General features: G+C 59.8%; 1 protein-coding gene across 3 annotated transcripts in view; it reads left to right on the top strand.

Annotated features, from left to right (window-relative positions):
• AGAP3 (ArfGAP with GTPase domain, ankyrin repeat and PH domain 3) overlaps nucleotides 1-27,340 on the top strand; it is a 109,880-nt gene that overhangs the window by 29,686 nt on the left and 52,854 nt on the right. For 2 of the 3 annotated variants that reach the window (XM_030264081.4, XM_030264084.4), the window contains exons 2-7: nucleotides 10,768-10,826; nucleotides 15,918-16,005; nucleotides 16,185-16,270; nucleotides 16,431-16,572; nucleotides 17,868-18,002; nucleotides 20,793-20,920. In XM_030264081.4, coding sequence (XP_030119941.1) covers nucleotides 10,768-10,826; nucleotides 15,918-16,005; nucleotides 16,185-16,270; nucleotides 16,431-16,572; nucleotides 17,868-18,002; nucleotides 20,793-20,920 — 638 coding nt within the window. Of the gene's footprint in view, nucleotides 1-2,118; nucleotides 2,945-10,767; nucleotides 10,827-15,917; nucleotides 16,006-16,184; nucleotides 16,271-16,430; nucleotides 16,573-17,867; nucleotides 18,003-20,792; nucleotides 20,921-27,340 lie in introns of those variants that run through there. The other variant, XM_030264080.4, reaches the window with a different exon arrangement.

The following is a 27,340-nucleotide window of genomic DNA, read 5'->3' as shown; positions in this document are numbered from 1 at the left end:
CCGTTTCCTTGGGAGGGAGGGCGGGGGATGTGTGCACTGTCTGCCCTCAGGACACGGCTGTGGCTGGAGAGAGGCGCCGTGAGCTACAGCTCCCCAGCGGGTACTGGGGAGGGCATAGGGCTGCTGCCAACACCCGGGGGAAGAACAGGACGTGAAGCCCCAGGAGAGGCTCTGGGTGGGACCTCTGCTCCTGCATGCCATGATGGGATCCGTGGTACTGACAGGGATGGGAGGGGAGGTGGATGGTGGGATCTGTGGGCTTGGGAGAGGAGGGAGAAGGGAGAAGGAAGGGGGTTGGCCGAGATGCTGGCTCTGCAGTAGGGAGGGGAAGAGCTCTAGGTGGGGTTTGGCTGTGTCCAAGGCCTGGGTGCATCCAGAAAACTGGAGAAGTAAGGATGAGGCCTGCTGTGGAAGAGGATGAGTGTTCAAAGAGAAGGCACAGTCCAAGAAGTCAAGGCAGCCGAGTCAAAGACTCCTGTAAGGAGGGGGAAAGGGAGGTGCTTGATGTTAAGGTGTTCCCTGAAGAGGCCTGGAGAAGCAGGAGAAGACCTGGCCTGGCTCAGCAGACAGGGCTTTCAGTAAGGTAAAATAGTTTAAGGGGGAGTCAGGCATCTTTATTTTTTCCTCCCCAGAGGGAGCACAGATCATACTTGTAATGTGAAGGAGGAAAGCCAAGGAGAGGGAAAAGGTGTGGAGGAAAAAGGAGGAGGAGGAAGAGAAGGAGGAGGAGGAGGAGGAGGAGGAGGAGGAAGAGCACCCTGGGGTGATGCTGGAGACAGGGACTGCAGGCAGCAATGAGGGGTGCTGGGGAAGAGGTGGAGGAGGTACCACAGTCAGGACTCCAGTGGCCGAGGAGGAGGGTCAGTGCTTAGTGATGGTGGATTTGGTCAGAGGAAGTGACTGCCCTGGAACGAGACAGGAATGAAGCTCTGTCTGAGGTGGTCACACTTCAACTCGTGCCCTCTGCTTCGGGCTCGGGGGGCTCTGGAAGTCAGTGCTCCCGGGGGTCTGTGCTCAGGGCTGGCCCGGCCCCCGGGCTCCATACTGATGGTTTTCACGTGTCCCCGAGCACAGGGCAGCTGCTGGAGGTTCGCTGCCCATCACAGCTGTGGGAAAGGGGAGAAGGCAGAAGGCAGCTGGACTGGTGCAGGGCCGGGCCGGGCTCTGGCGCGCAGAGCGGGGCTCTTGGCAGGAGAGCGGCAGCTCCGGGCTGGGCTGGAGGACGTGCGGCGGGACCGCGGGCAGCGGGGGTGCCGCAAGCGCCGGGTCGAGCCGGGGCCGCCGAAAGGGTGCGTGTGCGGGTGTCCCGGTGCCGGGGTCCCGGTGCCGCTGCCGGAGCCGGTCCCGCGCGGTCCCGGTGCCGCTCCCGGAGCCGGTCCCGGTGCCGCTGCCGGAGCCGGTCCCGCGCGGTGCCGGTGCCGCTGCCGGAGCCGGTCCCGGTGTCGCTCCCGGAGCCGGTCCCGCGCGGTCCCGGTGCCGCTCCCGGAGCCGGTCCCGCGCGGTCCCGGTGCCGCTGCCGGTGTCACGGGCAGCAGCGGCGAGCGGGGGCGCAGCGCCTCCTGGCGGACACGGCCGGCACCGCGCCGCACCGAGGCTCCCATTGCCGGCCCTGCCCCGGCGGTCGGTACCTGGCAGGGTCCGGGCTGGTTCTGGTCCCGGTGAACGCCCCGGCGGGGCCCGGGCAGGTTCCGGTCCCGGCGCTTGGCGTCGCCCCGACGGGGTCCGGGCCGGTTCTGGTCCCGGTGAGCGCCACTGCGGGGTCCGGGCGGCCGGGCAGCGCCGCCGCTCCCCGGTGCGGGCTCCGCCGCGGGCACTGAGCGCGGCCGAGCAGTAACAGGGACCGGCGCCGCTCTGCCCCGGGGCCGCAGCCCCGCGCCGCTCCGGGACGGCGCCGCCGCCGGTGCCCGTCCCCCGGACTCGTTGCCGTCGGTGCCCGCGGAGGGCGCGGCGGGCGGGGCGGCCCCGGCCTCCGCCCCATCCCCATCGCGGCCCCGGCCCGTTCCGGGGCGGGCCGGCCCAGCCCCGCGCTGGCGGCGCGGAGCACGGCCCGGACATGCGGGCGCGTCGCGGCAGCCCCGCGCCGGCGGCGGAGAGCGGCGGGCGTGGGGCCATGGGGCCGGCCCGCCGCTGACCATGGCCGAGGGCTGGCGCTGGGCCGGGCCGGGCCGGGGCGCCCCGCGGCCGAGCCCCCGCCGCGCCGTCAGCGTCTGCGAGTCGCTGGACTTGCAGGGCGTCCCCGCCGTCCAGGCCGCGCTCGGCGCCGCGCAGCACCAGCGCCGGCGGCCCAAGAGCTTCTGCGCGGCGGGGAACGGGCTGCCCGGGGCGCTGCTGCCGCCGCCGCCCCCCGCCCGCGCCCGCGGCCGCCTCCTGGAGCTGCTCCGGCTGCGCTCGCCCCGCAGGCACAGCCCCGAGCCCGAGGGCGACGGCCCCGAGGAGGCGCAGCGCCCGCGCCCCAGCAGCATGACCTTCCTGCCCACCGCCCGGCCGCCGCACTCCGCGGACAGCCCCGGCTTCCTCCGGGGGGGCTCCCTGTGGGGCAGCCGCCGCTGGAACCTCTTCGGGGGCAGCGGCTGGAGCGGCTCCGGCCCCAGGAAGAACTTCAGCTCCCTGCGGAAAAGCTTCAGTTTCCGCCTGCGCCGGGGCCACGAGCTGCGGCGCTCCGAGTCTGGGGGGCTCCTGCGCCCCACGCGCCTCCGCACCAAGAGCGAGGGTGATGCCAGCTCCCTGCACACCTGCCCCAGCAAGCGGGACCTGCTCTACCCGGAGCTGACCAGGGTCGGGGGCCGGCTGCACACCGACCCCGTGCAGACGGGGGGACTCTGGAAGCTCCTAACGAGCCGCTTCCGAAGGCGAGAGCGCGGCAGCACCGGCAGCGTGTGCCCCAAGGATCCCCATGGCAGCGTTGAGCCTGTCCTCCTGGGTGGGGGTCCTCTGCGGGCTCTGGGTAAGTAAGCACAGGAGCAGTGCTGGGCTGGCGAGAGCTCCCTGTGCCAGCGGGGCCTGCAAGGATGGGTGGCTGTGGCCTGTCCCAGCTGAGGGTCTGGGCTGCGCGCTGGCACCTGGTTCTGTCCCGGTGCTCTGCAGGGTTTGCACCGGTCTGCAGTGAGGTGTGTGTTCACAGGGTCATGTCATACAGTGCCCTGGGCACTGCCATCGTCAGTGGTGCTGGAGCAGCCATGGTGTGGCTGCTTAGGAGGATGTGCGTCTGGGTCCCTTGCTGGCCACACACCTGGGAGCCAAGCACGTGTGTCACATGTCCCTCCTGCCCTGGTGGTGTCCCAGCACGGGCAGGGTGGGCTGAGCTGTCCTGTGCATCCCCACAACATTGGAGGAATGGGGAGAGGAGTGCTCTCGGGCTCTCAGGCAAGTGGGGCTGTTCGGGAGGTTGCCAGAGCAGAGGTGTGGAACAGCACAAGGGGTTGGAGAGTGCAGAAGTGTCCCTGCACCCTGCCTTGTGAGCGGCTCCCTGGTGCCAGCCCTCTTCCGGGGGATGCTCAGCCCCGGCCGCCCCTGCTAAGGTCCTGCACTGGGGCTGAGCAGAGAGCACGTGTTTGGGAGCACAGGGACCCTCACCGGGTGTGGGGCAGCCTGCAGAGAGCAGGCGTGGTATTACCGGTGATGGGACAGGTCCCCACGGGGCTGGGCATCCAACGGGCACCGGCAGCTGGAGCAGCTCTTGGGTGTTCGACTCTGGTGTTGGTGGGAGTTCTCTGGCGCCAGGGCTTTGTGGGGCCTCAGCTGGGGTTGTGCTGGTTGTGCCTGTGTGCCCTGTCCCCTTCTGGGCCCTGTGGAAGGAGCTGCAGGCCAGCCCTGTGGCCTGGCAGGGCCGGGAGGCGACAGCAGCATCCGCAGCAGCATCCACAGCTTTTTAAGGCATGGAACGCTTGGAGCTGGGGGCTGGGCCAAGCCCTGCCGCCCGCTTCCGGGGGGCCTCGCTGGGTTCCAGGGCTCTGCTCTGGATCTGGGTGCTGTGGAGGCAGTTCTCTGCTTGGCTTGTGTGCCAGAGGGATGTCTTAGGGCTGGCAGGTTCTCTAGGGAACCCACATGCTCCCGAGGAACCTGCTTGCTCCTGAGGCAGCTCCTGTCCAGGGCAGCATCGTGCCTGGACATTCCCCATGAGTGCTGGGCCACAGAGATCAGCACAGGAGCAGCTCTGCAGCTGCCCAGGGAGCTCAGGGGGCTCCATCCTCTCGTCTCCTCTGTCCCTTGGGCTCGCTGTGCTCCGGGGGAAGGTTCTGGAGCTCGGAGGGATGCGGGGCTGCCCGTGCGGCGAGGCAAGGCGCCGGGATGCTGCCGCGCTCCGGGGGCTGCGACGCTGGCAGGGCGGCCCGGGCTGTGTGCCGCTGCCGGCTGGGTGGCGGAGGTTCCCAGGAGAGGGGAGGCTGCGCTCATGGCTGGGGAATGTGGGTGTATGCAGGCAGGGAGGGCCGGGCCCAGCCCCTGCAGCGGGGGCCTGTTCCTGCTTGCCGCTTCCAGCGGGAGCTGCGCCAGCAGCGCCCGGCCTGGCGGCCGCATTCCCACAGAGCACCGAGGCTGAGCGCTCAGTTGGCGTCCTTGCCTCTCACCTGGCTCCTCCGTGAGACAGGTAGGAGCTCCCTTTGGATCCGTCTTTGGGAGACCCTGCTGAGGCTTCTGTGGGGGGTGGTGTGGGTGGCTGGGGGTCCCTGCTTGGGCAGTGGTGACCAGCCAGCTCATGCAGGACCACTGCTTGTTGCAGGGATTAGTGTTTGCTGCTGTGGCTCGTGCTGGAGGCAGAATCTCAGGGATTGACCTCTCCAGTCTTCTGCTGGCACTGTGGCTCCTGGCAGGAGCCCCTGGTGCTGCAGAGCTCACACCAGGTTTGGTCACGCTGACAACACCATTCATTACCTGCTTGCTGCCTGCACAGTCCCTGTACCCACCAACCCTGTGTCCTCCTGAGGATGGTGAGGTGTGAAAAGGCAGTGGTGAAGTCTGCACAGCAAAGCAACTGCTGCTTGTCCTCTCTTGTGCCCCCCATTGTCTCTCTGCTCAGAACGTTGGTCCGTGGCTTCCTCCGGTGGGAGCTGTGGGTCTCTGAGCCAGGGCTGGAGGGGCTCAGCCTCAGTGCTGCTACCACGGAGCTGCTCAGGGGGTCTCTGCCCCATTCCTGTTCAGTCATGCAAGCCGATGGTGTTCAAACACCTGCTTGACGTCCCACAGACTTTGATGCTCTTTGTGGGCACTGCCCACCTTGCCCTGAGAAAGCTGCTGGTGCAGCCCCAACTTGCCCTCCTGGGGGGTGCAGCCGCAGCTGTGGTTATCAGCACTTGGAGAAGCTGGATGTAGGAGTCACGGCAGAGAGCCAAGCCAGCACTCTCTGTTTCCAGAACCTGGAGTGGTTTGTTTACGGCACTCTGTGATACCCACCCTGCACCACGATCTGCATCCAGATAGACCCACAAGAGCCAGGGGGTCCCTCCAAGTGCTGCTCCCAGCCCTGGAGGGGTTCAGCTGGGATTGAGCACACAGAGAGGTGATGGGGGATTTCAGGGCTTGTTACCCAAAAAAGGCGTAAAGAGCTGATCCTTGTGTAATGGGCAAGGGAGGGCAACAGCCCTTGGGACTAGAGAGCAAGGTCAACACAGAGTCCAGCCAGCTCGGACTGACCCGGGTGATCGTGGTCAGTGGTTCAGAGCATTTCTAGGTATCCAGGTGTTGGCTGGTGCCATTCCAGAGAGGCTCTCTAATAGGTATGGTCTTGGGAAGACTGAACTGTTTTGGAATTGGAGTTGTCCCTGTGCATGAAGGGACTGTGTGATGGGCACAGCATCTCTGATGGCTCAGGAAGCATTCCTCATCTGAGGGAACAGCACGAAGCTGTGTCAGGGAGGTTTAGGTTGGATATCAGGAAAGAGTTCTTCCCCCAGAGGGTGGCTGGGCACTGAACAGGCTCCCTAGGGAATGGTCACAGCCCCGAGGCTGCCAGAGCTCAGGAAGCATTTGGGCAACACTCTCAGGCACAGGGTGGGATCGTTGGAGTGTCTGTGCAGGGCCAGGGATGAGACTTAATGATCCTCGTGGGTCTCTTCCAGCTTGGGATATTCCGTGATTCTGTGATCACAGCCATGTCCCGTCTCCCAGAGAGGTGCCCTGCTTTTTGATGTTCTTCAAGGTACCTCCCTTAAATCCCGTGTGTGGAGTACTGATGTGCAGGGCATGCGAGGGAAGGCTTCTGAGAGAAGAGGGGCTGTTTTCTCATGGATTGGGTGAAGTTTGCATAGTGGGTTGCGTAGGTCATGATAAATATCACCTCGTGTTGATACTTGCCTTGGTTGAGCTGGGAGTGTTGCTGAGAGGCAGAGATGCCATGGTGGGGTTAGAGATGCCTCGGATGCTGAGGCCAGTCTGGTGTCTGCACTTTGGAGAAGCTTGAGCGTTCTGGAAGGTGTCAGGGCTGTTGGGACAGTGCTCTGGAGGGCTCAGTTCATAGGATGAGGTCAGTGGGGTGCAGCTGTGTCTGACTGCAGCCTTAGGGAGAGGGAACCCTGTGCCTTCAGTGTTCACCTGCCAGCGCTGGTGGGGCTGCGCAGCTGGAGCTGAGCTCAGGTATTGGGAACAGGGTCTGGCTGCTGAAGTAGATCCCCAGGGAGTGCTGTGATGGGAGGTTGAGCTACCTGTCTTTCCATCTCACTCTCTGCTGGGTTTTCCCTTCCTGCAGACCCTGTCCCACCATCACAGCAGGGTTTGGTCTGGGTCTGTGACAGTGTTTGGATGGGGGCTGGAGACTGGCAGCTGCTGAGAGGTTTCTGGATGTTCCAGACCTCAGAGCACAGTGGCACCAGCTGCTGCCACCCGTGGCATGCTGGTGAAGCAAAGGTAACAGTTCCTAAGTGTGCCCTTCTCCAGAGCGACACAGCATTGGCTCCTTTTGTTGCTGTAGAGTGTTTATAGCTCTGCTGAGAGCATCCTTGCCAAGGTCGTGTCCTGCAGCGGGTACCTGTGCTGGCTCAGTGCTGACTGTAACGCTGGCTGTGCCTGTGCTGGTCCTTGACCTGGAGAAATCCCCCTCCTTCCAGCATTGCCGGGGTGGAGGCTTTATCAGCCTGGCCTGGGCGGGGTGGCTGTGCCCAGGAAGGGTAGCTGTGCCCCGGCACGCTGCCTCTGCCTCCCTTTGATCTGTGTGTGGTCAGGTGGGTCTGTTTGTGTGGCCGCAGTGGTGGCCACAAGTGGCCTTGGTTTGTGTGGCCTCTGCTGTGTTTGTGCAGCCTCTGACCTGGTTTCAAGGCTGGGTTTAGTGTCCAGGGTTGCAGTGTCCAAGGGAGTTCCACCATGGCTTGGATAATGAGTTGGTTAATTATTAGTTGCTGTGTGGGGAGACCAGATGTGTCTGGCACTGGCATTCTGGAACACAGGGTAGATGAACCTGCTGAGCATCATCCTGTGGACCAGGATGGAGTGAGGAGGTGAATTTGGCCAGCCAGCCCCTTTCTCCGGACAGCCTCCCTGCGGCATGTGGGTGCTGGGAGCTGTGGGTGTGTGGCTGAACCCCCTCCAAGCTGTCCTCGGGGCACAGGGAGCCATGGTGTCCGAGCTCTGTGATGGAGGGTGCTGATCCTGCTGTCCTACAGCTGGGGTCTGCTCTGTAGGTCCTGAAGATGTCCAGGATGACCAGCTGACGAAGGGACATCAGATGCAGACTACCTCCTTTATGTCCCAGTCTGCTGTTCTGCATGGCAGGGGCTCTGCCCACCCCACTTCCCAAATTTTACTTTCTGTAGTAGAGCTGCCTGTGCCAGGAAACCTCCATCAGCAGAAGCTTCTGGGGAGTAACAGACTTGTCCTGAATTTCCTTTTCCCAGGCCAGTCTGGACTGATCTCTTGTATGGTTGTGTAGTGGAGCAGAGGATGCTGTTGGGCTGTGCTGAAGCTCTTGGTATGACAGTGGCTCCCTGAGCCCACTGCTTCAGTTTTGGAGGTCAGGTGCACCTGGGGAAGGTGTTGGAGTGCAGCGCAGATAGCCTGGTCCCCTCTCTGTGGTTGAATGCCAAAGAGAAGACGCAGGAAGAGTGAGCAGGTGTGTTTTCATCTGGGATTGCAGGTGATGCAGCCAGTCCAGCAGGGAAGCTGTGCAGTGAAGCTGTCCAGTGCTGCATGAGCTCAGTACTCAGTGGGGTCAGTGCCAGGCCATGTCTCTGCTGGAGGAGCTGGCACCAGGGCCTGGGCGCCGTGGGGAAGGAAGGTGCTCCGCTGGCCTGCCTGCGGGGCTCTGGTGCTGCCCCAGCCCGTCCGGCTGGCGAAGCAGCCTGCCATCAGTGCCGGGCGGGTCAGCGGGACCGCCGGGTCACTGGGCAGGCCTGGCCGTGCCGGAGCGGGCACACGGCACGCCCGGAGCTCGGGAGAGCTGGGCCAGCGGGACTGAGGAGCGGGCTGTGTCCTGGGGCTGAGCACAGTCCTGTGGGCCTTGCCCTGTCAGCCTTTATTTGTGGTAAGGGTTACTCAGGGGCCTTCTCAGCAGGTCAAAAATCAAAGTGCTGCAAACTCTTGAACCTGGGTTAAAAACCAAGCAAGGATCTGTTGGGACGGTTGGTGCAGGAGGCAGCTGGCACTGATGGCACAGCTTGTCCTGATCATCCCTGAGCAGATCCAGGGAGAGCCCAGCCAGCCCTCTCCAGGGCTCTCCCTGCCTCTCCTCCTTCTCAAGGCCAATCACCAAGTGTGTGCACCTTGTGCTCCACTCAGGACCTGCCAAAAACCTGCTGTGTGTAGTGAAACATCACAAGTGTGTGCTGCCTGCTCCCATCAGGGAATGCTGGGGACAGAGAAGGCCTGGATGGTGCTTTATCTGTCACATTACCTGCCAAAGAGGCTCAGCAGGGCAGAAATCCCAAGTGCAGGAGACAGCTTTTTTAGACCCAGTATTTCCAGCTGGAAATACAAGTGTGCTGTTGCTGTTACCTTTTGGAAAGGGCTCAAAAATGTATCATTTTCCTCCTGACTGATGAATTGTTCTAATAAAAACATTACTTCTGCCTAAAAAAAGGAAAGGGCAGGTGAAAGGCACCACAGAGAAATGATTCCTCAGGAGGGCTATAAATAACCTGCTGTTCCTGCAGCAGACTTGGGGAGTGCTTGTCTGTAACTCCTGGAGAAGGAGTGCTCCTAAGTCAGCTATGGAAGGTAAACTCCAGGTAGGAGCACCACGCTCACACCTTTCTTGAACATGATGGATGAGTGTTGTGGGCGCTGGTGGCTGCACAAAACAGGGACAAGGGCACAGTGCCAGGCCATGGTTTGTGCCTCGTGCTCTCCGGGCAGCTTAGCCAGCCCACTGGCAGTGGGAGCAGGAGCGGGCTCTTCCCCATGGCTGTGGGCTGCCCAGTGAGGTCAGAGAGGTGGGATGAAGCTTTAGCCTGGAGATGGAGGAAGAGCTGGTGCTGTTGTGTGTGCAGCCTCCCCTAAGGAGTCACGAGGGCTGGAACAGGAGCTGGGTGAGGGCAGGCGCTGGTCGGGCCCAGTGCTGCCTCCAACACAAGACAGATGCTCCCAGGGCTGGAGTCCCTCTGCTCTGGAGCCAGGCTGGGAGAGCTGGGAATGCTCACCCGGAGAGGAGAAGCTCCAGGGAGAGCTCAGAGCCCCTGGCAGGGCCTGGAGGGGCTCCAGGAGAGCTGGAGAGGGACTGGGAACAAGGGATGGAGGGACAGGACACAGGGAATGGCTCCCTCTGCCAGAGGGCAGGGATGGGTGGGAGACTGGGAATTGGGAATTGTTCCCTGGGAGGGTGGTTTGGGTACTGCTGGAGCAGGCACTAGGAGTTGTGGTTGTGGGGCTGGGGCTGCTGGGACAGATCTGGAGCCACCCTCCCTCCCTGTGGCCTCGGGTGACACTGGAGCAGTGCCCAGGTCACTGTGTTTGATCGCTGCCTGCTTTTGGGTCTGGTGGATTTGCTGCTTCCCTTCTGAGCCATCTGAGATTCCCATTCCTGCAGCAGTCTGTGGCCACAGATTTGACAGGTTTATTGGAGGCTCCTGAAGGTGCAGAGCTCCCACAGATTTCAGGTCTCCAAAAATCCTTTCTGTTTGTATGTGATAAACATGCAGGAGGTGCTGCTCCTGTGGGCCCTGCCCTGGAGCTGGTGTTGGATGGAAGGTCTGACCTCACCAAGGCGAGTGAGGGACTAAGGTTTGTCAGGAGGGGCTGCTGGCTGTCTCTGGTCCTCAAGGTGTCCTGCAGGCTCCTGCTCCTGCTCCAGATGCTGTGTGGCAGGGTGGGTGTGTTTCCTCTGGGCGTGCTGGATTGCCACAGCCTCTGTAAGCCCATCGCAGCATGCTGCCAGTGCCATGATGTGCAATAATAACTGTGTTTGTGTTCAGTCAGAAGGTGGCTGATACCCTGCCGGCAGCTCCGGCGTGCTGGGCAGGGCTCGGGGAGCTGGCACATGCCCCAGGTGCCCTCAGCTCTGGGGTCTTGTGCAGCCCGTGCTCCTCAAAAGGTGTCTGCTCCCTAGTGCTGCCCTTGTCCTCTGTGCCTCGGGACAGGGGATGCTGAAGGGGTTTTTGTGCTGCTGCAGGGCTGAAGGAAGGGCTCCAGCCAGCGGTGCCCGGCCGCTGTGCTGCCATTGCTGCCGCCCTGGGCTCGGCCGCTCCTCCCCGTGTGGGGCTGCGGCTGCGTGTTGGGTCCTCCTGCAGCTCTGTGGCTCTGGAAGGGTGGGAAGAACCAGATATCTGTCTGGAGGGAGCAGGGAGGGTGTACCTAGGTCCTTGCTGGGATCTTGAGGGTAACCTGATGATTTCTTCCCTCTGTCTGCAGATTCATTTGTGAACAGCCAGGAATGGACCCTGAGTCGCTCGGTGCCTGAACTGAAGGTGGTGAGTACTTGTGGCTTGTGCCTGGGATACCCCTGCTTCCCCAGATCCTCAGGAAAGCCCTGCATTTTCGTGTGGCTAGGAGGAAACACACAGAAGCTTCAGCCTCAGAAGGAAGAGGGGAGCTGGGGCAGCCGCCGTGCCAGGGAAGGACTGATGTTTCTGGGCAGCTCACGCTCTGAGGGTGAGGCAGAGGTTGTTGATCAGGGAGAGCGCTTGGATGCGAAGGTGAGAAGGCACCACTGGAGCCGCTGGGCCTCCCTGCTGGCCCTGGCAGAGCTGTGATGCCTGTCTGGTGCTGCAGCTCAGGCTGGTGCAGCAGGAGCAGGTGCAGGTCCCAGGTGTGGTTCAGGTACAGGCCCTGGTGCTCACCCCCAGAGCAGCCGTCCCGGCGCGGGAGGTGTCACTGCTCCTTCAGAGCCTCCCTGAACTCTGCACTGGCACTCCTCCTGCCTGCTGAGCTGTGCCTGCCCTGCAGCAGTGCTGGAGGATGGCACTCGGCTCTGTTCTGCCAAACTGAGGGGATGAGGCTCCCCAGGTCTGTCAGCACAGGGTGGGTTTCCCCAGGTCACACCATTGCAGGTTCACCAGCTCCCTGTGGGGTGTGGTCTCTGTGGACTCTCAGGGGGCTGCCCCTGTCCCTCGTGCCCCATCCTTACAGGCTCCTGGCATGTGTCCTTCAATTCTTTCTCCCTTCAGCTTTTGCAAGATTAACCTTTTTCAATATTAGTCCAAGAAACAAAGGAACAAAATTCTTCTTGCAAAACATTCCAGCACCATCCTGCCACATTGCCTAGTACCTGCAGTTAAGTGAGAATCAAACCAAACCTCAAATATTCATTTGTTAGTTTACCTGTGAAATGCATTTAAAAATCATCCTCACAGCTCTTTGGGTGTTGCTGCCTGATGTTGGGGTTCTGCAAGGCTGCAAAGTCATGATGCCAGCTAAACCATCCTAAAGCTTTTAGTTCTTCCTCAAGTGGCACAGCCCTTTCCCCAGGTTTTGCATGACCTCTGGGGATCTCTGTTGCTTCAGGATTTGATCTGGCCAAAGCAGCTCTTCTAAAAGCCTGGAGGCCTTTTGGAGTCCTAGTTTAGAGTGACAGAATCATTTGGGTTGGGAAAGCCGTTGGAGATCTTTGAGCTGCTTCCCCTGCACTGCCAAGGCCATCACTGACTCTGTCCCCTGGTGCAACATCCACACAGTTTTTAAATTCCTGCAGGGAATGGGGACTCCACCCCTGCTGTGGACAACCTGTGCCAGGGCTGGACAGCCCTTTCCAGGAAGGAATTTTCCCTCTACCTTTCCCTCTACTCACCCTGACCTCCCCTGGCCCAGCCTGAGGCCATTCCCTCTGCTCCTGTCCCTGTTCCCTGGAGCAGAGCCCGACCCCCCGGCTGTCCCCTCCTGTCAGGAGCTGTGCAGAGCCAGAAGGGCCCCCTGAGCCTCCTTTTCTCCAGGCTGAGCCCCGTCCCAGCTCCCTCCTGGGGCTCCAGCCCCTTCCCAGCTCAGTTCCTTTCCCTGGACACACGCCAGCCCCTCCAGGTCTTTCTTGTCATGAGGGGCCCAACACTGACCCCAGCAAGAAATGTTGCCAAGCTTCACTTCCTTCCCATTTTCAAACAACTCTGCGTCCTCTGTCTCTCCACAGGAGTTGAGGGTCTCGCTGCTCTCCCTGCTTGTTTCCCAAGCATTCAGGATACTTTCTCCAAGGTCTTTGAATAATATGATGTACTTAAGATACGTTCAGCAGTTTTCCCTCCCTCAGTTTCTCCCCAAAACTCCCTCCCAGTGCTGGAGGCCAGGAGGAAGCTGTGACTGAGCAGTTCTTGCAGAGGGGCACTGACGGTGCCTCCTGGCAGGACTTGTCCCCTGCACCTGGCACTGGGCAGTGCCAGCACAGTGCCGACTGTGTTCCCACATCCTCCCAAAAACCCTGGAACAGAGGCTCCCACAGTGCTTACACACCTTGTTTGGCTCCAGTTTGCTGCCTCTCAGGGGCTGTGTTCCTCAGGATTGTCAGTTCTGTGGCTGGTTTGAAGCTCCAGGTGAGCTCAAGAACACGGCAGAGCAGCAAGGTTTTGGTGAGATGCAGGTCAGGGTTTGTACTGTGTGCAGACAAAGTGTAAGTGCAGCCTCTGTCCAAGTTTTAGAGCTAAATGGCATTGGAGTGTTTGTCTTTGGCGTGGTATGGCACCCTTGCTGCTGGGCGGCCTTGGAGCTGCTCATTGGCAGAGGAGCCATGGCCAACCTGGCACTGAAGCCTGAGCTGCCTGCCCAGAGCTGGGCTCTCGAGTTCCTTCTGTGAGACCTTCAGTGGTTCTCCCACCTAGAGTGCTGTGTCTGTGTCAGAGACCCCCAAAAAAGCCTGGACATGGCCCTGGAGTGAGTCCAGAGGAGGCCATGGAGATGCTCTGAGGGCTGAAACCCCTCTGGAGCCAGGCTGGGAGAGATGGGGGTGTTCAGCCTGGAGAAGAGAAGGTTCTGGAGACATTGGAGCCCCTCCTAGTGCCTGAAGGGGCTCCAGGAAAGCGGGAGAGAGGCTCTCTCCTGGGACAAGAGCCTGGAGTGACAGGACAAAGGCCGATGGCTTCCCATGGACAGAGGGCAGGGTTAGAGGGAATACTGGGAAAGCATTCTTCCCTGTGAGAGTGTTGAGGTCTTGGCACTGGTTGCCCAGAGAAGCTGCCTCTGGATCCCTGGAGGTGTCCAAGGCCAGGCTGGATGGAGCTTGGAGCATCCTGGGGTAGTGGAAGATGTCTCTGTCCATGGCAGGGAGTGGAGCTGGATGAGCTTGAAGGTCCCTTCCAACCCAAACCATTCTGGGATTCTGTGGTTCCGTGACTGTCCTGGCCAGAGCTGAGCGGCAGGGAGGGCTCAGGCAGAGGCTGGGCTGTTCCCCTGGCCCATGACATGGGCATGGCATTGGTGCAGCCCCTGCCCAGCGAGGGGATGCAGGTGCAGGGCTGCAGCCCCTGCTCTCTGTGCTGTGGAGATGCAGGTGCAGGGGCAGGAGCGGGCAGGGCTGCAGCCCAGCCCGTGCTCTCTGTGCTGTGGAGATGCAGGTGATGCAGGATGGGACAGGGCTGCAGCCCAGCCCCTGCTCTCTGTGCTGTGGAGATGCAGGAGCAGGCAGGGCTGCAGCCCAGCCCGTGCTCTCTGTGCTGTGGAGATGCAGGTGATACAGGGGTGGGAAGGGCTGCAGCCCGTGCTCTCTGTGCTGTGGAGATGCAGGAGCAGGCAGGGCTGCAGCCCAGCCCCTGCTCTCTGTGCTGTGGAGATGCAGGTGATGCAGGATGGGGCAGGGCTGCAGCCCAGCCCGTGCTCTCTGTGCTGTGGAGATGCAGGTGATGCAGGATGGGACAGGGCTGCAGCCCGTGCTCTCTGTGCTGTGGAGATGCAGGAGATGCAGGAGCAGGCAGGGCTGCAGCCCAGCCCCTGCTCTCTGTGCTGTGGAGATGCAGGAGCAGGCAGGGCTGCGCCCAGCCCCTGCTCTCTGTGCTGTCACCTCTGTGAACGTGCTCTCGGGGTCTGTGGCTGCTCTCAGGGTGGCAGATAAGCACTGGTGAGAGCGGCCGGGCGTGCCCTGGGAGCCGTTGGTCAGTGCTCCCTGCTCCTGCCGTGCTCTGGCTCCGCTGGCACCAGAGGAGCTGGGCAGGGTGGTGTCCTGGGCTCTGGCAGCCACGGGGCTGGGGCCTCTCTGCTTCTCACCGGGAGCCTGTGCCTGGCCCAGGGCGGCAGGAGCATTTGAGTGCCTGCCTGAGCTGGAGAACCTGCCTGGTGGTGACTCACCTGCCCAGCTCATCCCTGTGCCTGGAAGAGTTTGGCTGTAAACTTCCATGGTGGCAGAGGCACCTTTAGTGTTCGTAGCCACTCCTCACTCCACATCTTCTGGCACTGCTGTGGTCATGTGAGTGCAACTGTACGAAATCACAGAACCTTAAGGCTGGAAAAGCCCTCTAAGGTCATCCAAGTCCAACCATCAACCAGCACCACCACCGTGTTCACCACTAAACTATATCCTCAAGTGGCACTTCCACATTTTTTGAGCACTTCCAGGGATAGTGACTTGGTTCACCTTCAGCCAAAGGTGACCCCTTCCTTTTTTGTGGAAAAGGGATACCTGATATCCAACCTAAACCTTCCCTGATGCAATTTGAGGATGTTACTTCTTGTCCTGTTGTTAGTTACTTGGGAGTAGAGCCAAATTCCCACCTGACTGCACCTTCCTGTCCAGGAGTTGTGGAATGAGAAGGTTCCCCCTGAGCCTCCTTTTTTCCAGGCTGAGCCCCTCCCTCAGCCAATTCTCATCAGACTCGTGCTCCAGATCCTCCAGTGAAGACCTGGTCCCACAATTAAGCAGGATTTAGTGCTCAGGAGGACACTGACAACGAGCTGGGCTGGGCTCTCTGACTGACCCATCCTGGGTCACCCACCTGCCTTTCACAGCCAGTCCGAGGGTGCTGCAGTCGGATGTGCTTCCACCCAGTTCCATTCGGTGCTCAGGAGCTCTCTGCTGTGCTTTGGTTGCTGTGGGTGCTGGGTGTTCCCGTGTGGGCGGCACCATCGGCTCTGCTGGCAGATGCACGTAGCGGTGCTGCGGTGCTGGTGCCTCGGGCGTGAGCACAAGCTGGGCCTGCACCCAGCGTGGAGCTGGGCTCAGCTCCCCTTCCCCTGGCAGCTGCTGTCCAGAGCTGCAGCACCCCACACACAGCTGGGGATGTGCGGGCTGGGAAAAGAGGCTCTTCCCCTGCTGAATTGACTTGGGACGGCAAGTGTTCCCTGAGGAGGAGAAGGGCTCTGATGTGGAAGAGCTGATGTGGCTCTGGCAGGGCTGTGCCTGTTCAGGTGAGGATGAGAGGACTCACTGCCCTCTGTCCAGGTGTCTGTGCCCCAGTCTCAGCTGCTCTCTGCCTGACTGAGCCCGGCCAGCCCCCTGCCTCCCTGGGGTTGGGTCACACCATCCCTGTGTCCTCTCAGGGACACCCATTCCTCTCATCAGAGCCCCAGCGCTGGTGCTGTCACCTCACGGGGGTGGCCTTGTGCACAAGGACACGTGCTGGGCACACGGGTGACACGTGCATCTGTTCCAGGGCATCGTGGGGAACCTGTCCAGTGGCAAGTCGGCCCTGGTGCACCGCTACCTGACCGGCACCTACGTGCAGGAGGAGTCTCCAGAGGGTAAGGTCTGCTTCCAGGGTGCCTGGGGATGGGCTGGGATCACTCCTCTCCGTGGTGCAGAAGGTGATCGCAGTCCCTGCACCTCCTCCACTGCCAAGGGGCTCTGCAGCTCCCCCGGCCCTCGTTTGGGGTGTCCCCTGCTTGCACCCCCCTTACTGACGGCAGCTTTGCTCCCCAAGGTGGCCGGTTTAAGAAGGAGATTGTGGTGGATGGCCAGAGCTACTTGCTGCTGATTCGAGATGAAGGGGGCCCCCCTGAACTCCAGGTAGGAGACCTGTCCTCCCTGTTGTCCCTTCCCAGCCACGCTGCTGGGTGGGCTGGGGGGTGGTGCTGGCCGGGCCCGGCGCGTGGCTGCCCTCGCTGGCTGCCGCGGGCCCGGCTCTCCAGCTGCCCGTCCGCGCTCTAATCCTGCCGCCTCTCCTCAGTTTGCTGCCTGGGTCGATGCAGTGGTGTTTGTCTTCAGCCTGGAGGATGAGATCAGCTTCCAGACCGTCTACAACTACTACCTGCGGCTCTGCAGCTACCGGAACACAGCGGAGGTGCCGATGGTGCTGGTGGGCACACAGGGTGAGAACGGCGCCTGCCTTCCCCACCCCAGCCTCGGGCGGGAGCGCTGGCGCTGCGTCCCGCTGGCCCCGTGAGCACGGGGGCATCCTCCTCTGTGAGCCTTACGTGGGGCTGAGGGACGGTGCTGAGGCCCCAGCCCAGGGCCCTGAGGAGGGAGTTCCTGCTCACACCATCTCAGCTTCCCCAGAGAGCTGCCTCGTTCCAGGGAGCCGCTTTCCTCTTGGAAATGGCATGTTACCCTGGTGCTGCCTCCCCCAGCTCTGCCAGCACAGGCAGGAGGGGGCCTGGGGCGGAGAGTTTTCTGTGTGACAGTAGAGAGCAGGAGCAGGACATGGATGTAGGGTAAAACTGTCCTGGCAGGACAGTTCCTGAGTGCTGTGTGACCTGTTCCTGGCCAGGAAGAAACTCTGAGGCCAGGAAGACAGGCAGGAGCAGTGGGTGGCAGTCACAGGGGGTCTGCTCCAGACACCCATAGTAAAAGCAGAACAAAGGTGTTCAACTTTGGATATTTAGAGATCATGGAATGAATTTTGGGACTGAATGATCTTGGCTCAGGAATGAAGTGGCAGCATGCACTGTGGAGGTGCAGGAGTGGGACAGGTAACAGGGCCATGGTTGTCCCAGACACAGAATCAGGTGAGGTCCTAGCCTCAGTACAGCACACAACCATCTGGAGAACTGGAGGAGGGCTTCCTCACAGTGCAGGTCCTAGTTCTCCTACCCGAAAAGGTTTGTTCACAGCCCCCACTTGTCCCTGGCTTGTCTTTAAGGAGTTGGATTCCTCTTTGGAAGGATGTTGTTCAGAACAGGCAAGCACTTGGTGGCTATGTGGGATACAAATTGAGCCTGTATTTTAGAGCTGTCCAGGAATGCCTTGGCTGTGGAGACGTCTCAGCAGAGTAGACTTTCTCGTTAAACCAGGAGGATTTGTCCCTTGGATTCTTTAATATGTAGGGCTTGGTCATGAGCCCTAAAATGTCGGAGACCGACAAATCCATTTTATTTGGTAGCTGGGGCTGCCTGGTCTTAGTCCTCACACCTCCCAGAGGTGTTCTGCCTCTGTCTTGCTGAAATGTGGGTGGCTGGGTGGTTTGGGAAATTCACTCAGGCTTATTTACAGGGATTCATCCATTTTTCTGCAAATGTGGGATTTGTGATCACAGGCATTCATGGGACAGTGCCACGGAGGTGGTTCCTCTGTGTGAAGAGAGAGAGGGAGGCCAGAAGTGTGGTGGGACCTGTGGCTGGGTGGGACAGGGCCCTTGCCTTTCAGCTCCTGTCCCTTTGGCTTGCAGATGCAATCAGTGCCACCAACCCCCGCGTCATCGACGACTCCCGGGCACGGAAGCTCTCCAACGATCTGAAGCGCTGCACGTACTACGAGACCTGCGCTACCTACGGCCTGAACGTGGAGAGGGTCTTCCAGGACGGTAACTGCACCGCATCGGGCAGCGCTGGGGTCCCGCAGAGGAGCTTGTGCTGCCCTTGGAGTAGCAAAGCAGCACCTGGTCAGCTGGGTGGGGCAGTGTTCCTCACGGGAACAGTGTGAGAGAGCATTCCTGCTTGGGCTTGGAGACGGGTCTGCAGCACAGTGATGCTGAGGGGCACAGGGAACCTGCTCCATCTCCTGGGGGTTTGCAGTCTGCGTAAATTAACTGTGAGCTTACCCTGGAAGGAGATTGTGTGTTCCCTCTAGTGACAGGACAAGGGGGAATGGCCTGAAGCTGATGGGATGAGGTGTTTCTGGAGTGGGTAAGCAGTTCTTCCTAGGGAGCACTGGTGGTCATCATGCAGCTAGTTTGGCATCTGGTGGATCGTGATGCAGCTGGTTTGGGACCTTGTGGAGTCCTGGCAGTCACAGACTCTGTGAGGACCTTTCCTCACATGGCAATCCAGTTTCCATCAGACTTGCCTTTACGACTTCTTCCACGAAAGTCACCACCGTGGATCCCAGCAGACCTACCCTGGGAAGGCTCAGCAGGATCCACTTCCCACAGCAGGAGCATGAAGGGCTGCTTCCAGAGCTGAGGTTGCCTGCTGGCCTGTGCTGTGTGGAGTGTGTGCTGCACCTTTGTTTCTAGAGAGCCCTTCCCTGCCACTGTCCTGGGTCACACCAGTGGCCGCTGGCCTTTTTGGGGAGCAGGTCAATGTGCTGGCACGAGAGCCTGAGGGAGTGACCGCCCTGGCCCTTGGTGTTCACAGACAGCTCTTCCCACACGTGCACGCAGTGCTGCAGAGCATGGGGTTGCTCCAAGACAGAAAAACTGGTGTGTCCATCTCCACCAAGTGCACAGGGATGCTCCAAGGGCTGGGTGGCCCTGGCTGTTGTGCCCCCACAGCTCAGGCAGGAGCAGCAGAGGCCCTGTTGCTCAGAGCAGCTCTTGGTGTCTGGTGTGTGGTTGAGCTGTGCTGTCTCTGGTCTGAGCACGTTGCAGTGGGCCTGATGGTGGTGGGGCTCTTGTGGCCGAGGCTGTGTCTGGGCAGTCAGGCTGCTGAAGGTCACCATGGGAAGGACACAACAGGGGTTGCTTCCTCCTTGCTGGTTTCTCATGTCCTGGCAGAATTCCTCCTGGAGGTGCTGCTTGCTTTTTGGGAATTGTTCTCCTCCATCCTTCCCAAGTCCACAGATGTCACAGGTACTTCTGCAGTGAGAGGATGGGATCTTGGTATTGCCATGTCTTGCCAGGTGGTGGCCCTGGCACAGGCAGAGACCGTGCCCTGGGCTGTGTCCTGCAGTGTCCGGTCAGCCCAGGACTCCCTGAGGAAGGCCTGCCCTGAGGGATGGTTGGCTTGGTCCCCTCAGGCAGAGCCCACTGCGGTGGGGGCTGGTACGGAATGTGCCTTTTGCCCTCTTGGCTCCAGACAGGTCTGCTTAAGGAACTTTATTCTCAGGGTTACCCTCACAATTCCTGTCTGCAGAAATCCGGGGTTCAGATTCAGCAGATGCCAGGACAGTTTGCAAGGAGCCATTGGTGTGGGGGCCTCAGTTCTTGGGCTTCATTTGAAGGGTGTTTCTGTACCAAGAACCGGTCAGGGAGCCCCATGCCATGGTCACCTTGGTGATGTTCCTGAGGAGGAGGAGGGGGAGTGACCCAGCCCTGATCCTGAGGGTTCAGGGGGCACAGCAGCTGTGCTGCCCTGTGCCGTGGGTCACTTTGAGCTTCAGCTCTGCTGCACATCCCAAGTGCATGGTCCCACCTTTCCTCTGTGCAGGAGAGGATAGCCAGCGCTCCATGGCCCAGGACCTGTGGCTGGGGTGCATTGCTGCTCTCCCTCGCCCCCTCAAACATGGGGCTGCAGGCCCAGGCCCCAGCGTGGGCGCCCAGGGAGGCTCTGGATCCCCTGCCCAGGGGTCATCTTCCATCCCAGTGCTGGCTGAGCACACTGTGAGCTCAGCCCCCCAGGCAACAGCCAGACAAAGCCCTCAGCCACTGCTGGCTGGCAGAGGCTCTGCCCATCAGTTATCCCATACCACTGCTGCTAATGAGGAATTAACCATGAGGCCAGTGAGACCACACTGGAGGGATAACATCTCCCCATCCTGAAATGAGGCACCTTGAGGTGACCTTCACCTTCCTGCGTACCGGGCCCAGGCTCTTCTACTTCCTGAACATCAGCCAGATTTTCTTGGATAATTTCTGCCATCCCTTAAAGCTGTCTGTTCCGGTTTCTCTGGTTGCCACACTCAGCTGTGCTGTACAGCCAGGGAGGTGTGCACTGCCCGCAGAGCCTGAGCAGCCCCACTGCCCAGTGTCACTGGGAGCACTAGCACCTGAGCATCACTCAGTGCTGCAAAGCAAACCCAGCACTGCAAGTCTGGACAGAGGATGTGCATGCAAAGGTCCCTAGTGACCCAAGGATTCTACAGACAGCCCCACAGGGGGTCCCTTTACCGACCCACAAGGCCCAGACCGATGGAGGTGGCATTTGCCCAGGCAGTTCGGTCCAGTACCTGGCACAGAGTGTCCATGTGGGGTGGCTGAGGAGTGGTGGACTGCCCAGGGGCTCTCCTGCAGCAGGCCCGGGCTCATGGTGTCCATGGGAAGTCGCTGTTCTGCGTGGTGCCCGAGGGGGCAGGTGGCCTCTGGGGACTCAGCCTGAGCAGTGCAGGCAGCACATCAGTCAGGGGAAGGGCCTGCTTCTCCCTGAAGCCCTCCAGAAATCTGTGGGGGAGGAAACTGCTTTGTGGACTCTGACCCTGTCCTTTCTCCCTTTTCCAGTGGCTCAGAAGGTGGTGGCTCTCCGGAAGAAGCACCAGCTCTCCATCGGCCCCTGCAAGTCCCTGCCCAACTCACCCAGCCACTCGTCTGTGTCCGCAGCCTCCATTCCTTCTGTCCACATCAACCAGGTGGGGAATGGGAGCGGGGAAAGCCAAGGACCTCTTGCTGAGGTGTGCTCTCCACACCCTCAGCTCAGCAGGCAGCAGTTCAGCCCTAGACTCAGCGCTGCTCTGGGCTGGCTCTGTGCAAGAGCGGAGTGGTGTCACCCTGCTGCTGCTCCCGTGGCCCAGAGCAGCTGTGGCTGCCCCGTCCCTGGGAATGTCCAAGGCCAGCGGAGCAGTGGGGCTTGGAGCAGCCAGGTCTAGTGGAAGTGTCCCTGCCCATGGCAGGGGGTGGAATGAGATGTCCTTGAAGGTCCCTTCCAACCCGAAGCGCTCCATGATTTTATGATTGTGTGACAGTTTGATGCTTGCCCTGAGGTCAAGTTTCATGTCTAAACCTTTGGGTGTGGCTGGTGGTGCCCAGACTGCGTGGTGCTTTGGCAGGCACGCAGCAGAGCTGTGAGCTGTGTGTGGGAGCTGTTGGGCAGCTCAGGGCTCTGTGGCAGCTGGGTGGGCACAGCTCCTGCTTCCCCAGACCCAGGAAGCCGTGGGTCTGTGTGCACAGGCATCTGAGGGCTACAGAGGGGGGGTACATGTGGAGAGGTGGCTGCAGTGTGAGCTGAAGGAGCAGAACAGCAAAGGAGGTTCCCTCCCCTCTGCCAGAGGAAGGGCTCTGTGCTGTTGGTAAGGTTTGCCAAGATCTTGGTGCGGGGAGGATGGTGATGTTCTGTGATCCTGGAGCAGAGCTGAGGCAGGACAGGCTCCGTGGTGAGGGGCTCGGGGAGGAGATCCTTCAGGCAGCCACCTCACTGCATTCAAGCTTTCCTACATTCCCAGTGCCCACAGAAATGCTGTCTGGGCAACTGGTGAGGAAGAAAGGAGAGATCCTGGGCTCCATTGCTCCCCAGGGCACTCAAGGCAACAGATTCCATCTCTGCAGCAAGTGGCACATGGATTCTGTGACAGGGGCTGCAGGAAATCTGCCTCTGACTGAGGGACAGCACATGTAGCTGCTGGGTTTTCCATAAGGGATTGCCTCTAAAGCTCTGGGTGTGTCAGAGCCCTGGGAGGACTCCTGGGCCCCCACCACAGGAGCCTGTCCCTGCACAGACCTGAGCCATATCTGCAGCCTACCTGATTGTAGAGGCTTCTAAAGCTGCATTGCAGGTAGGTGAGTGCAGGTTTTTGCAGAGACCTGTGCCACCTTCCTGGTGCTCCAGGTCACCTGGATACCAGCAAGTTCAGGTAAAGCCTGTGTGCAGGTGGATGGGCTGCTGGGGAAGGCTGCAAAGCCAGGTTCTGTCAGAGTGTGCTTGTGTCCAGAGAGGTGGGGACAAGTGGGGAGACATCCAAGGTGGGGAGCAAAGTCCAAGGGAAATACAGATTTGAGTGTCTCTGGTAATTTGAGGGTTTTATTAGCAGATTGTGTAGAGTTTGAGTCTGGTTGGGAAGGAGAGGCTACCTGTGCTGGAAGGGAAGCAAGAGGCTGCTGGCCAAGGTCAGCATTTCTCAGGGGAGCTGGACACTTGTTTAATGTTTGCTTCCAAAAACAGCTGGGAGGGAAGAGACCCTGACACAGGAGGAAAGTAAGCACTTGACTGGTTTAGCTGAGGAATGAGTGCAGAGATAGGCCAAACCTGACCTAAAATACACAGGTGTGACATCAAAGAGCTCCTTAAGGAAAGGCAGCACTGAACAAAAGGGGTGGATTTAGGACTGGCTGCGGGGAAGCAAATTTTGGAAGAATTTTCTAACTGCATGTCATGAGCTTTGTGAGGAGTTTGCTCAGAGCCGTCCCTGCTTTCCTCTCCTTTCCTTCCCACAGAGCACCTCTCAGCACGGCTTGCAGACGACGTCTGTGTAGAGGTGAATTCTGGCTGCCTGCTCGGGGACAGACCTTTGCTCTCTGTACCTTGCTGTGCTCCTGGCTTGGCTGGAGGGACGTAGGGAGCTGTGGTGGGAAGCAGAGCTGTGAAGGGAAGTAACGCAGCGTGCAGCTCGCAGGGATTGCTTGATGGCCTGTGCCCCCCCGACCTGCTCTGTGCCCGCCCAGTGCCCCCTGCCCTCGGCAAACCTGGCCCCACAAGGTGACCAAAGTCAGTTTGTGCTCCTGGCTCTTGTGTGGTCCCATCTCCAGCCCTCTCGTGCCAGTGACCCATGCAGCAATCTTTGCCCCTGGTGTTTGCATGTCTCTCCCCCATTACTAAGGACCCTTCTGAAAATAGTGAAGCAATGGTGAGTGATCCTAAAATGCCGTGAAGTGTTTGCCTGTTCTTGCATGGTCTCAGAAGTGAGTTCTGGAGCTGCTCCCTGCTGTCCTCAGGGAAAATCCGAGTGGCTTTGGGAAACAAATTCGCCCACCTGGTGGTCCTGACAGGGAAGTGGGCAGAGCAGCCCACACGCTCAGGTGTGTGCTCAGGCTGCCCACGTGGAGGGCACCGTGCCCAGGGGGGCACTGGGGAGCAGTGTCCTGGTGTCCCATGCTCCTGGCCCAGCAGGACATGGTGGGGCAGCTCTGGGAGGGGGTAGATAGGCTCGTCCTGCCAGGAAGGACCAGTGGGAGGGTGACAAGGTGTTTGTGGAGCTGAGCTGAACTCTGTCATACCTGAGGGCCTCACCAGGGTTTCTCATTTGCCTTTGCAAGTCAAAGAGCAGTAACTGGCACAGGGAAAACAGGAAAAAGGCTCTCAAGGAAGAGTTTAGGAGCACAGGACTTAACATGGTGATGAGGTGGAGAGAAGCCAGACAATAAACACAATTAGGAGCTTTGCCTTGGGCCTCAGGCATCAGTGCGCACAGGTGAGACATGCACTTGGGACAGAAGGATCCCCTTCCCTTCCACTACTGCTTGGGCGGGCAGGAGGAGTCCCTGGAGCAGTGGGACTGGCATCTGGGGGTCAGGAGGAGGCCCTGGAACAACAGGATTGGCATTTAGGGGCAGGAGGAGCCCCTGGAACTGGGATTGGCAGTACTGCTCTGGCCCATACTGGGGGGACAGCGCTGTCCACTGGAGCTGCCAGCTGAGAAGGCACTTTTCTTGGAATGTGAACAAGGAGTCCCCCACAAAGGGCTTCTTATGGTAGGTAGGAGCTAGGACTCAGCCCTGCCCCTTCTCTTGTTCTGGAGAACAAGAGAACGACTTCCAGAAGAGGCAACAACTCTTCTGGTAGTAGCTTGACACTGCTGGCTGAGCCAAACTAACTTCTTTGGACATGGCCACTAGTTGTCTGGTCTGTCAGTTGGACCAGTGCAGCGTGGTTACTGGGAGAGGGAGGACTCCTTGTTAGCCATCTGTTTGGAGGACTCCCTTCTCCTGGGCAGTGTGCTGTGGGTGTGTCCTGGTGTCCTTGCACAGTGCATGATGATCTTGGGAACCAGCCAGAGGCCCTGCTTCCATTTCTGCCTTTGGGAGTTTGGGGTTTTGTCTCCTATTCTGCAGCAGTGCCTGGAAGATGTTGCTCCATCCATGGGGAGGGAAAGGGAGCTGTAGGAGCAGGTCAGCCCTGCTCAGGGTTTTCCAGCAGCTCTCATGAGTCACTAGGTGTGCTCGGTGGGTCCCTGGCCCCGGCTGCCGTGCTCAGCATCAGTCTGGAATGGCAGGAGCCAGGGCCAGCCCTGGAGTGCTTCCCTTGGGGACACAGGTCTGTCCCTTTGGCCTTCCCAGCAGCTGGAGGGGTGTGGGTCTGCACCTGCTGGAGCAGGCACCTGGTATCCCCAGAACCAGCAGCCCCAGGGAAAGCTCTTGCCTGCTGCCTGGGGCTCTCCTCTCTGGATCTTGCCCACACCTATTGCTGAGTGAGCGGGTTGGCTGGGTTTGGGAATCCCACTCTCCACTTGGCCCTGACTCCCACCGTGCTCCCTCCTGGCAGCTCCTGGCCCTTGCCTGCAGGGAGGGGATGGGAGTTTCTCAGGCCAGTGGGTGCTTGCAACACCTGCAGAGTTGTTCTACCTGATTTCCTCACTTTTGCTGCCCCGTTCTCAGTCTTTCTTCAGGGCCCCTGGGGTGCCTTTGGGAGTTCCCCAGGCTGTGGGTGAGTCAGTGTTGTGTTTGCTGTGGGATGGCAGTTTGTGTTTCTGCCAGGAAGCTGGTTCCCAGCAGCTGGCAGGAGGTAACACAGGTACCCCATGCAGGTACCTGGCAGGCTGGTGGAGGGAATTGGGTGCCCCCCTGGGCCTTGGGAGCTGCTGCCATCCCTGTGTGCTCTGGGCTGCCCAGTATGATGGCTCTTCTCTGAGGGCCTCAGTCTGCCTTCCTGCACAGGCTCTTGGGGGGCACTGGAAGAGCCTTCATCCAGACTTCAGGGAGAGATCAGATGAAAGAGGTGGAAAACCAAAGTTTGCAAGTGAAATGAAGCCCCAGGGGCAGCTCACCTGAGCTGGTAACAGTGCTCACTGGCCTGCTGTGGCACGTTCCATCAGAGTTCAGGAGCTGCAACGGCGGGCGTTGCCATTTCCTCATGGAAGCCCGTGTCCTGTTGCCTGCCCGGCTCATGGTGCCCACTTTCCATCGTCCTTATGCTCCTCCGGCTTCTCCGTTCTTCCTGCAGACGCTGGGTTGGTGTTTGTTGTCTGTGCTCTTGCACTCAGAGCCCTTCCCAAACTCCTTGTTCCACCTCGGGCCTTGTTCCACCAGGAATTACTGCCCTGAGCTCCAGCTGAGTTCTGCCCTTCCCAGGCACCCGTGGGCTGCTGATGCTCTTCCACCAGTTACACACTAGTGGGAAGGATTTGTCCCACAGGCGTTTGCCAAGTTTCCAGTTCCCACTGTGTTCTCATATTCCAGTGGTGGCCACTGGTGGATGTTCAGGTCCACGAGCAAAGTACCTGACAACAGCAGGCACGTGGTACCAGCCCAGACCTGTCATCTTATTCTCCCACATCCCTGAGATTTGTCCTGTGTTCCTAGATCCCATGGAAGTTAGGGAGCTCCCTGCTCCAGCAGAGCTCAGGGCTGGCTCAGGATTGCCAGAGCCACTCGCTATCTTTGAAGGACTTTCTCCTCTGCCCCAAACTTGTGGCAGCTTGCCTTCATAGGCTGATGTGAGCCTTCCTCCAGCCCCAGAGCCTTTCCTGAGGTTTGGTCTGCGGGACACGGGAAGATCAAAGGCCAGTGTCCTTCATCACTCAAGGACAGTAACCGTGGCTCCAACACCAGGCAGACTTACAGGCAGAAGAAGGTTATTCTGGCCAGACAGAAATGACACACAGGAAAATATAAACCAGGGTGTAGCAAAATGTCTTCCTTGATGCTTCAGTGTCCGTCATCTGCAGCCCACAGAGTTTGTTCCAGCTGTTCTGGCAGGAGCTCAGGCTCTGCAGCCTCCTCGGAGCTGGCTGCTCCCCACAGTCACAGCATCCTGAACGTGCAGCCAAGGTCACCGAGGCACACCATGCCTGGCCAGGAGCTGGTCATGGAGGAACAGCCATGCCCAGCTCACTGTTCCATGTGGCAGGTTGTCTGTGCTGCAGCATCCTCCTGCTCTTCCTAGCATTGGAATATTTCACTTTCTTTGGCCTAGCTGGCATGTGATGAGCCAGTTAAACACAGACTGCGCATGTGTGACTCGGTGGCCATGGCTCTCTGCAGCTCTTCTCATCACAGCACCTGCAGAACTCCTCCGTGGGTGTTGGTCCTGGCATTGGCAGGAGCTCTCTCTGCTGAAGGTTCAGAAGCCACTGGCAGGTGATATGTTGCTTCACCCCTTTGTGTCCCTGGTGGTCCCCCCTTCCCTGGGACTTGGCAGCAGAACCTTCTTGTCCAGCACAGGGTTCCTCACCCTGCAGAGGAGCTCCCAGGAGAACTGAACAAAGTTCCCAGCCTCTTGTACTTGTGGAAAAGCACAACCAGGCCAGGTTCCCTTTTGTTCTGTGTTTCAGGACTCCAGAAGGGTTCCTGTTTCCAGACGGGCTGGGGTGGTCTGAGCCACCCACCTGCTCACAACATGGAATTTTTTCCTTGCTCTGCCTTCATGAGGAGGAAACTGAAATGCTGCTTGGGTGGCTTTTTCCTCTCTTAAATTCTCATTGTGTGTCTTCTCCCATATCTCTTGTTAAAGAGGAGGGGATCCATGGCTTGGGTGAAGGTTGCACCTCTCTCTGAGACCGGGCTGTGGGTCATGGTCACTGCTCAGCCTGTGCAGCCCCTTTCACACTTCTCCAAACTGCTTGTCTCAGAATAAGGCTCTGATCCCACTGGGGATGGGGGTCTCTTGCAGAGCCCCTTCAGCAGATCATCACCCTGCATGGGCTCCACTCCTGCTCAGAGTGTAGGCGGGATGGAGGAAGTCACTGGGCCATTGATGCCACCACTCTGCAAGTGTGGGGCTGGGAGGAGGTGGGCTGCCCCTTCTGGGGTGCTGGAGCTCACCTGCCCTTCTAGAGGCAGCTCCTCCCTGTGTTTGTGGAATGCTTTTCAGAGCTGCCGGGGAGCTCGGGCTGCCATGTGCC

Source organism: Taeniopygia guttata, chromosome 2 (assembly GCF_048771995.1).
Source record: "Taeniopygia guttata chromosome 2, bTaeGut7.mat, whole genome shotgun sequence".
NCBI lineage: Eukaryota > Metazoa > Chordata > Aves > Passeriformes > Estrildidae > Taeniopygia > Taeniopygia guttata.
Note: the sequence above shows the minus strand (reverse complement) of the source record. Positions and strands in the feature narration are given on the sequence as shown.